Raw genomic sequence first — 10,490 nt, 5'->3', positions numbered from 1 at the left:
GGGCAAAAAGTTCAAGCTTACTTGTCAGATGAGTCATGTTGGTTGCTTTCTGTTTTGCCATCACCTCCTCTCGTATGTAATCAAAGAGATCAGAGAAAGCACAGTTCTCCACATCATCTTCTGGATCTGGGGGAAGGTTGTGGCCAAGTGATTTCCTATCTGGACGGGTGTAATTTCGGTAACAAGACCTATGGTACTGGGCTTCAGCGGCAACAATATCGCGACTGGTTAAGCCTATGATCTTGTCATCACATTTTCTAAGTGCAGTCTCTCGCAACGTCTGGTCGACACGTAACTGAGTAGCTGTCACCAACTTTTCTTTTACGCGGTTGACATACTTTTCCTTTCCGCAAAATATACACCCCTCCTCAAAAATTCTAGCGTTTGATGGAGTTCCCCTTTTCCGTGGCCTTTCTAATACTTGTTCGTCTTGGTCTGTTTGTTTAATGCATTCTACATTTCGCTTCAGTAGGGTAAAGATACTCCTACACCTTCGGTGATAATAAACAGGCGGCACCTCCCCTTCCTTTGCATTCCTCGCTAAATCGAGTAGTGCCTCGTGCTTTCGCACCTTAGCTGCTTCCAGAAGGCTTAGCCAAGAATCATAATTTTGGGGTGTTGTTAAACGCTCATTTGTTGTTCCTTCCTTATGAATGATACAAAAATGATTTTCCTCCATGCCAGTGTCATCTGAAGAAAGGAGGTGAATTAACCCAATTAATACTTTTATATCAAATGTTGTTGGTTAATTATACTATAAACCAAAATGCATATTCTTTTATTGTTTAATTAACAGCGTCAGACTTTGTAAAATTCTGTATGCTATGCTCGAGTGTTATAGCCACTTCTGCCAGATGTGAGATGTTCACGGATTATGTACATGGACAATGTATCTTTTATCGCCGTTTTCAACACCATAGAGATAGATTATACAATGGAAAATCGTACAACTAATCAAACGCACAAAGAAATGTAAAGAAATGGCTTCGCTTGGCGATTACTAACTCAATCCGTAAACAATATCGGGTGGCATTTATGGTCATTATAAACCTGGTTATAAGCCAGTAAGTTCCAATAACCATCAGAATAGACATAAACGGTTACCCAGACTACTTATGAAATGTTTTATATAATGTTTTCACCTTTATTACTTCATATAATAAGTGCTATATATGATCTAGCAATGGCGATAAACCCCAAAATTCGGAAAGCGATAAGTGGCCGCCATATTGGAACTTGAAGCGGCTCTAGAGAAGTAGAAATAACTCGAGAAACTATCATAAGCCTCAAAGTGTTATCTCACTGATTAAGAGAAGCTTGTAGAGACGTTTGAAACTTTCTTATGTCATATATACGATCCAACGGAACTGACGGAGCCGAAACTTTATGGACGCGATAAATGGCCGCCATGTTGGAACTTGCATACCATGTAGAGAAGTAGAATAAGTTTAAAAACTACCAGATATTTCAATCAAATATAAAATCTTAATGCCTTCATTACACACTTTAATAGTCAGAAGGGTCGTTTATGTAATTTTGTGGTTTGGTTTTGACAACAATCAAGCTTACCTGACACAAATTCACTTGAGGCTGTGACACGATGAATTGTGGTCAGCGGCTGGGACTGAAGGCTCATATAAGCCATTTAGAGCATAAAAATACCAGTAGAGGATAGAAAAAAGGTACGAGCCGTTTGTATTATTATATTGCAGAATATGAATCCTAACAACCTAAGTATATTAATCAAATGTAATATTATTGATTAACTAAAGTGATGGGATAGTGCAAAAATGTACCCACCCCTCCCCCTAAAAAAACTAAAGAAGATGACACTTTGACAAATGCTATCACACATATTTATTTAGTGTGGGTAAAGAGCATTCTAAAAATGTATGCCACACTTTGCCCCTCAAGTGGTACCATCACAACCCTCTGGCTCATGCACTATTAATGACAATGCAGAAACAAATATTTCTACTTCAATAAGTAAAGACACCAGTATATTACATTCTTGTATATATGACCAACCTTTCAGCACACATATATAGTACCTGTTGCAACTTTCACAAATAGGAGGCTCCTCTTCTGAAAAACTTTGCAGTCAGTCGCCTTCTCCAGGTTCTCCTTATGTTTTTTTTCTGCATGTTGTACAGATTGCTTAACCAAATTACACAAAAAACAAGGTAAATAACCATGTGCGTATATAACACAAGGACTGTACTTTTTTGATCTAATTTCTACAGTGATACACTGTCAAGTCTGAATAATTGTGTGCTTCAAAAGTAGTATATATGGTACTTACGGGAACCCACTTGTGCTATTTCACCAACAATGTGTAAATCTCCTTCGAAGTTTGAACTTGATTACAATAATTTTTCCTTCTTCAAGTTTTTAAATTTCCCTTTATGTTCAGGGTATTGACACGTTCTGGGGGCCTGCCAAGGCTGTTTCTGTGTTTTGGGCTCACATTCATCTTTTTAACATTGCTCGCATCTCAGTCACATTTTCGCGTGACAAGTGACATCTGCGAAGGTGATAACTAATTTCATGCATACATTCGCGGAGAAAAATTATTTCTTCTTCGCTTCTATTTGGCCCACAATGCCCGTATAAGATCACAGAAAAAGAGATTTTTCTCTTTGGACATGGTCATGCTAGCATAATTGCTTTGCAAGCATTTTTATATCGATTGTCATTGACTTACTCAGTTACGAAGTTTGTTGATGCGGTCAGCGGCAGTACTTTCAAAAACCGTAGGTACATCATGTCCCAATACATGACGAACCTACCTGAAAACGAAAGTTCTTCAAACTTAATTGCTCGATTTTCTGTCTTCCTTTTGACGCTACTGGTGTATTCGTCAACTAGAAAAAATGTTGATACGATAACTTGCACTCGCTCATCGGAATTCCTCAGAGACATTGAGTATTTGGGGATAAAATGACAGTCACACAAGACTAGGGAATTCGAACCTCACTGGTCACAACAGTCAACCGATGGTTTCCGATTCGGTGAGTCCTCACACTTTCTTGTGTATATAAATGTTAAACAATACACCGACAATAGTAATAAGTCACTGTTTACCGAGGCATTGCCGCGTATAATTCACCGCGGCTTTCGGTTGCTTTCGTATTTGCCGCGGTCGCCGTTTTCGTCCGACCGCGGTGAATTCGCGGCAATCACGATCGGCAAAAGACGAGGTTTTACCGCGTGCAAAGGGTCCAATAGTTTCGAGCAGTACTGTATATTGTCATTTCTATTGTGCGTGAACATTAAATAAGCACTCATGGGATTGATAAAGATCTCTGTAGAACTGATCTCAGACAGGATAGAAAAAACGGGTTAAATAATAAACAACTAATTAAAACTAGTTTTTCTTCACGGATTCGTGAAATATTCATGTGCATTGTCATCATCTATCCCGATTTCTCGCCCGGAAAAATCAATAATTTCCGCCTGCTGCCATGAGAATGACAAACTTCCCGCTTCCCGCCCATTCCTAACCTGGCATCTTACATCCCGCCTTCAAATTTTCTTTCATCCCACATCGCAGCAGCAAAAAAAGGCTTATCCCACATCCCGCTAATCCAATGTTAGGCCCTTGTCTAGTAAAGGGATCGATTGTTAACTAGGATAACTCTACAGGCACGCAAATGATCACCCAACCAGAAATGATCCCCAAATTGGACCACAAATGATCCTCAGAAGGGAAGTGATCCCTAAATTGGACCACAAATCATCCCTGATCGCCTTACCATAAATATACAATGGAATGGACTTAAATTTTGACAGTGGATGTAAACTTTATAGACTCCCTAATTTTTCTTAAATAAGACCAGTCATTATATTTAAACCATCTGCATGCAAATTTCAAAGCTTTAAATATTATAATGTAGCAGCTCGCAGTGCATCAAAACAATTTACCCATAAACAGGAACATACAATCATGTATTTTAAAATTTACTTACATTTATACCATTACAACGCCTAAAATGTGCACAAATTGTACGAAACTCCTCATTTTTCAAATAGCACTAACAATACGAAATACATTTTAACAGTAAAATTCAAAAATAGTTAACTGGAACAGACCAACTTACTTGAATGGAAAAGTCTCTTAAGAGAGTATTACAATTTTGCTCTGATGTAGTAAGCTTTCCCTGAAGTAACCCACCCTCTCCCATCCCAAATGCATTCAGTGTAGAGAATTCGTGAATCATAGTGGGCAAGTTGGCAAAAAAGGATCATTTTTTTGAAATGAGAGAATGGAGTTCATGTCTAATGTTATCATACTCTTGGCAATACATCAAGAAATGCAGTTCGTCCTCTATGGAATTTCTTTTGCAGGTTAAGCATGGTTCTGTCTTCTACTGAGATTGATGCCCCTTTATTTTCAAATTTCCCAGTTTGTATACACAATGAATGAACCACTAGTTGCAATTCCGTAATACTTATTCTGTGTGCTGGGTTTCTAGTGGTCTTGAGATAGTCTTCTAGTTGGTAATCATTTTTAATTTCTTTGTGTGTAAATTTTTCTCTAGGGTCTACCATCCAAGTTCTGCCCTGTGGGCTATGTTCTCTGTGTACCATGGTGTATTTGTTGTTTGTTTGCAGGACTTAATATGGACTTGTTTAACAGTGTTTTTGTCAAAATGTTGAGTTTTATAATGATAATAATTCAGATCCCCAAATTTCCAATCCACATAGTAGTATAGGTTTTACAAGATCGAGCATCAAAAAGTTTATTCTTAATAATTGGTCGTATCAGAATTAGAGAACGACCATTTTATATTTGATAGAACTTTGTAAGCTTTTTTACAGAGAATGTCTTGTGTGTAGGTGTAAGCGACCAGATGAAGTCATTTTCTATCCCCTAAATATGTTTGTTCGTCAATGAAAGATATGTAATGGCTCGTTTCCATGTTTGAAATTTTCCTTATTTTTGTTTTGGCCATTTCCACTAAATATGATGATATTTGATTTTTTGGTATTGACTTTGAGGTTCCATTCCTCTGCATGTTTTTTAATAACATTAATCGATTGCTGTAATCCCTGTGGAGAGGGTCATCTGGATTCATTAGGCAATTTAGAGACTGGTTTTCCAACATTATTCCTGGGCAGTGGTTTGTCCTAAAGAAAAGTATTGGGGTAAATCATTCATAAATAATGAAAATATACACACACACTCACACACTACACACAAACTGCACATACGCACATACTTATTGTTGAAAATAAAAAAAATTAGAAGAATTTGACTGGCTAAGAGGTTAAATTTGCTTCAATAGGAAGTACTGTTTAACTTTTCTTGGGAAAGTAGAAAGTCTGAGATCTTTGATATCTTGTGGTAGTTTTTGTCAATGGTCAACTACTTGAACTGAGAACATTGTTTCCAATATCAGTCCTGAAACGTGCTTTATAGAAGTTATCTTTTGAAACATATCTTACTTGTCTAAGTATTATTCAGTAATACAGTGATGTATGTGTGAACTTCACTGGTGTAATGAAAGTGGTACGTATTGTTGCAGGGTAGGTATATAATTTGGAAAAACGTTGATCCTTCATGCATTTTTATGTTATTTTGTTTCTTTTAGGATACATTTGAGTTTGAGAAGGTTCAAGAAGATGGTGCAAAACCTGTAAACACAGCAAAACAAGGAAACAGTTTGCCAGGAAAAGTCTCAGCTGAAGCAAAAGCAAAAGTCGATAAAAAGAAATGACACAAACAGTGAGTCCTTAACCCTTTCCTTCCTCAATTTTTTTTATCCTTTTTTCCAAACTCATAAAACAAATCCAGTGTCCACTAATGATATACCATTTGAAAAGTCTTGTTGTCAGCACAGTTGAAAATTCAGATCAAATTCTGGAAAGGAAATGACTTAAACAGGCTTGAAATGCCAAAAATAAAAATTATAGTTCAGAAAATACCCCATTTTCACACATTCTTGCACCCCTAAAATATAGCTAATTATTTTGCACCTTTCATTTAATAGGATTACATGAACTGTCTTGAACAAATGTATGAAACAAAACAAAAATTGTCAAACATTTAAGGGGTGGTCATATATTGTAGATCAAACATGTTGGTGAAATAAACTCAGATCTTTTATAACCATTTTTGTGGAAAAAATTGATTGAAACAGACAAATTTGAGCAATTGTAGCTTTTACGTCAATTGCTATAGATAGAAGTGAAAGGGTTAAAGTAATGAATCAAACACCAAATATAATATCTTGCTTTGCAAACCCTTTTTTTTGATAGGAGTATATTTTGCAAAATTTCCCACTAAGAAGCTATCTTGGACTGTTGACTTCCCAGGGGGGGTACTCGGGTATATTAGTTACGGGGAGGTGCGAATGAGGCCAAATTTTGAAACCCAAAAAAAGTCCCGTCACGCTAAGGAAAACCCAAAAAAAGTCCAGCAGCCAAAAACGTAACCCAAAAAAAGTCCAAATTTTTTAAGCATCAAAAACAATGAAAGTACAAAACACCAAGAGAATGCGAGATATTTCAAGCGTCCGACTTTATTCATTCCTCGTGCATCTGTCACAAAACTTTAGGCAGACTGCAGTTCTCAAAGTCGAGCGCAATATATGTTTGTTCAGGAAAACCAAAATCGGGAACATCTTGTCCTCGCCAAAATCTTAAGGGCAAAAAAAGTCCACCAGAAAATTTCAAACCCAAAAAAGGTCTTCGCACGTCCCCGTCACTAATATACCCGAGTACCCCCCCTGGGGTTGACTTGAGAAATGGAAAAGTGTCATTTTGTTAAATGTTAATAATTATTGCAAACGTTATTTTGTTTGAACCCTGTAGCTTCACTCACAAGAGAAATCAATCCTTTGAATAAAAGCAATGGCTCTGACTTCATGTTCAGAGAATCCATCAGAAGAGAGAGTTACAGTGATAGTATCTCTGGGATGAAAAATAGCCCTCATCTCATAACTGCTCAGTCCCTGTCACTACAAGCTCTTGCTGTGATGGAAAGGGGGCCTTTTGCAAGGAGATCAAGGAGCACCAAGAAGCGTGAAGGAAAGACACACTCTCTTAACTGTTTTACGCCGAAGGTAAGCACCTGGAGGACCTCATGATCATGTGGGTAAATTCTGGTTCATGAGAATTACTGTATGAAAAGCATGAGACTGGTTTGTAAGGCTCCTGTGGGAGAGTGAATTTGTGGGAACTTCAATCGAAAAATATTAAATAGGTCTGTAAAGCTGCCATTTTATGAATCTAGAGGAGTTGTGCGCTCTAAGTAATGAGCTACTGGTGTTGGCCAACAGCTGGCAAACTGTTGGCCAGTAATATAATGTTGGTTACCTATCGGTGACTTGTTGGCAAGTTGTTGGTGGGCTTTTAATTGTTATTTTACTGTTAAAACTATTGTCACATCCCCATAACATTTGGAATGATATAATGAACAAATTAAATGAACAGATGACAATTTGTGGTTGTTACATTATACTTTTATTGTGCTTTTCTCTTCCAAGAACCCATGCAGGTAAAAAGTACAGAAAGTACTTTCATGGCTTTGGTAGATGTAAGCCTTGACAACCTCTAAAAATGTTCTAAAATAAATGAACTATAGTGTTCATTGTTGGAGTACCCACACACTGGCCAGTAAAATAACTAATCGTGAAATCAAGAAGAGTAAGTTTTCTCTTAATCCTTTTGATGAATCATATTTAAGCATAGTTATTATTAATAAATATAAATGGGTTTTATAAAGTTAACCTAAGCCATCATGTCATTGTTGCCACATAAAATAAACAAATTTACAAAAATTACTGTGCCCTTTTCCGTTTTGATTACTTTTCCAGGTTGTTTTAGAAGGCAGGACTGTGAATTAACTTAATTGTTTCATAGCATTTTCTTTAATAGAGTGTCATGTTTGAACACCTGAAAACATTACTCAACATATGAAACTTGGGGCTTTGTTTGCTTTTTAATAATTTTATGTAAAACAGTAAAAAATATCTCATTAAAGAGTTATTCCCCTTCCCCATTTTAAAGAGTTACCTACTTTAGGGACCGTTCATTATTTATCGGAGGGGGGGGGGGGGGGGGATTGGGTGATAAATTCCAAAGAACTCCTTTTTTTTTCGAGGGCCCGTTTCATTAAAGCAAAGAAAAATTTAGGAACCCCTATTCTATTGGGGCATTATTTCAACGCCCCCCCCCCCCCCCTCCCAACTATAAAATACGATTTAACATAATTACTAAATTTAGCGTACTGTTAAATAAACACATTTCTCCATGAGCCTGCCACTCTTCCACTGCGTGTGGTGGTTATTAACTGGGGGTGTCATCTGAGCTGCCAAATTCTTCTATAATTTCTTCCTCCGAGTCATCACTGGTGGCGTCTGTGTCTTCATCACATATCAGCCTGGCTATAACCAAAGATTGCACTTGTCCAGTGTTTGACCGGCACATGTGACAGGTGATACGCTTAATTTTGTCAAACTGTTTCCCAGATTTTGGCAGACGATGATAGTTCAGATATTTATCTAATTCAAAAACAGTTAGTTTATTTAATTGTCCATTTACTGTTAGTTCTTCCCATTATTATGTTTGTCGTAGCCTTTTTCATTTCTTTCTTGTACATTTAATTTCTTCAGATTTGCTCGGATATTTTCTCGTCGCTTGATGTCAAGAAGGTGTTGAATTGCCTTTTTTCCTAAATCGCTATCAGTCCCATATTGCATTGAGAAGTTCTCAATAGCCTCATTGTTCTCGAGATTTAAAAAACCTGACTTAAAAAGCCGGGAAATCTGAACCCAAGGTTGTTAGTCATCAACAGGTCTTGGTTTGCCTTGATCATTGTTGAGAGGCGTTCTCCAAACAGGGAGAAAGTGTGTAGGGTTGGCCTGGTCCGGAATTCGAACTGGCTGAGGAACTCTCGAAAGTTCAGGCCCAATCCAGTGGTGACTTGAACAGTAATCACAAAGAGTACCATCCAGGGGTTCTCTGCATCCCTCTCTAATAAAATCTGTAAACAGTTCTCCACGCTTACAATGAATTTTCTGGAAATTTGCGATTTTCTCTTTGTAGCATGACCCTGGAACCTTCTTTCTGGCATTGTCAGAGGTGCAACCCCAACCACTGGGCCAGTGTCTGTAAGCTGTACTCACCTCAGCTTCACAGGTGGCAATTGGAGTTCTTGTAGCATATCTAAGACCAGTTTGCCCGAGTCCACAATGCGATCATTTATCTCAGCAAGATCTCCCGATGGGCTGACATCTTTGTAGCTTTCCAAGTGATCTATTATTTACTGTAACTTCTCAAGAAACACACTAAGGTTTACCGTTATGCATTTAGCAAGTATCAGTTTTTTCATTTTCCATTGATTTTGTAGAGGCATGAAACTCACCAAGGGCATAATAAAATACATCTGTAGTAGATTTTAATATAAGTTTTGTGGTTTCTTGATTGGCACTGCTGCACTTGTAGAACTGGGGTAACAACTATACAATTTAATAATACTTCAGATGCTGTTGCATTGTGTATAGTTATGCTAGATTTTTGGTAGTGTTTTACAATGTAAGTAATACTGCATACAAAAGATTAACTTCTCCATTTTAAACATTGACCTTTTTAAAATTTCAAGCCCCCCCCCCCCTCCATAACTCAGCAATTATTCCAGGACCCCCCTTTTTTTAGTGGCCAAAATTTCAGGTCCCCCCTAAAATCACCCAGCCCCCCCCCCCCCCCCTCCGATAAATAATGAACGGTCCCTTATATGAGAAGGGTTTGAGAAAAGTATGAATAAAAAGATTTGTGGTTGAAGATATGTGGTGTTTAATGTTTTTCTCTTACTATGCTAATTTCCAACATTTACAAAAGCATCATTGTTATGAACTCTCTTGACACACTTTTCCAGGAATGTGTTTGAAGCCATTCAAAAAACTTGCAGCATGTGTTTTATCGGGTCTAAAACCACTCAGCTGCGCCTGACGTGGTTTTAAATCCCGATAAAACACTGCTGCTCGTGTTTTAAACATTACATAGTCTTTAACTACGTGTAAGAATCACCTATCATCGCTATTCATTTTGTCAACATCAAGGTAATGAAAAACATGTGCCACATGCATACAAATTCTTTTGCAGTAATGTTTCCTTTGATTCACATCCACACTTGTGGTACTGAGTTCAATGTGCGATATGTGGTTCAGACAATATCCATACCGTTTTCGTGAAAGGAATTGGGGAGTTTCGAAACCAAAATTTTGCCTATATTCGCATGACCTGAATATTTAGTCAAACTGTGATTCTGTAAGGAGAAATTAGATGTTGGTCACTATTGGAACTTGAAGGGTTTACCCCCAAGGTGGAGTTTGGTGTCCATTTTTACTATTCACTGTAGTTATGAAGTTATCATCAAAAATATACTAGACATGTTTTAAATTACCCTGTTGGTCACAGACAACAATGAGCCAATGAGCAGTCCAGGGGAGTTATAGTTAACATTTCTTTTGTTCTTTTCTCCCCAT

General features: G+C 37.5%; 1 protein-coding gene across 4 annotated transcripts; it reads left to right on the top strand.

Annotated features, from left to right (window-relative positions):
• Positions 1–2,778: 2,778 nt before the first annotated feature.
• LOC146457055 (uncharacterized) lies at positions 2,779–9,677 on the top strand. Of its 4 annotated transcripts, none has more exons than XM_085092419.1 (4): positions 2,779–3,011; positions 5,650–5,728; positions 6,817–7,067; positions 7,821–8,203. In XM_085092419.1, the coding sequence occupies exons 1-4, from the start codon at positions 2,997–2,999 to the stop codon at positions 7,848–7,850; spliced, it is 375 nt and encodes a 124-aa protein (XP_084948545.1). In that variant the 5' UTR covers positions 2,779–2,996; the 3' UTR covers positions 7,851–8,203. The 4 variants fall into 4 exon arrangements, 2 of the variants coding, with proteins under 2 accessions (XP_084948545.1, XP_084948546.1); XM_085092420.1 differs by having other exon boundaries at positions 2,780–3,011; positions 7,491–8,203; XR_014858618.1 differs by lacking the exon at positions 7,821–8,203 and adding an exon at positions 9,323–9,677 and having other exon boundaries at positions 2,783–3,011; positions 6,817–7,241.
• Positions 9,678–10,490: the final 813 nt, after the last annotated feature.

Source organism: Pavona decussata, unplaced genomic scaffold (genome assembly GCF_977016875.1).
Source record: "Pavona decussata unplaced genomic scaffold, jaPavDecu1.1 SCAFFOLD_249, whole genome shotgun sequence".
Classification (NCBI taxonomy): Eukaryota; Metazoa; Cnidaria; class Anthozoa; order Scleractinia; family Agariciidae; genus Pavona; species Pavona decussata.
This window is presented reverse-complemented; position numbering and strand designations above follow the sequence as displayed.

Coding starts and splice junctions, on each gene's coding strand:
- LOC146457055 (XM_085092419.1), top strand. Junction 5,729..6,816: donor AAAAAGAAATGACACAAACA/GTGAGTCCTTAA, acceptor TGAACCCTGTAG/CTTCACTCACAAGAGAAATC. Junction 7,068..7,820: donor TTAACTGTTTTACGCCGAAG/GTAAGCACCTGG, acceptor TTACTTTTCCAG/GTTGTTTTAGAAGGCAGGAC.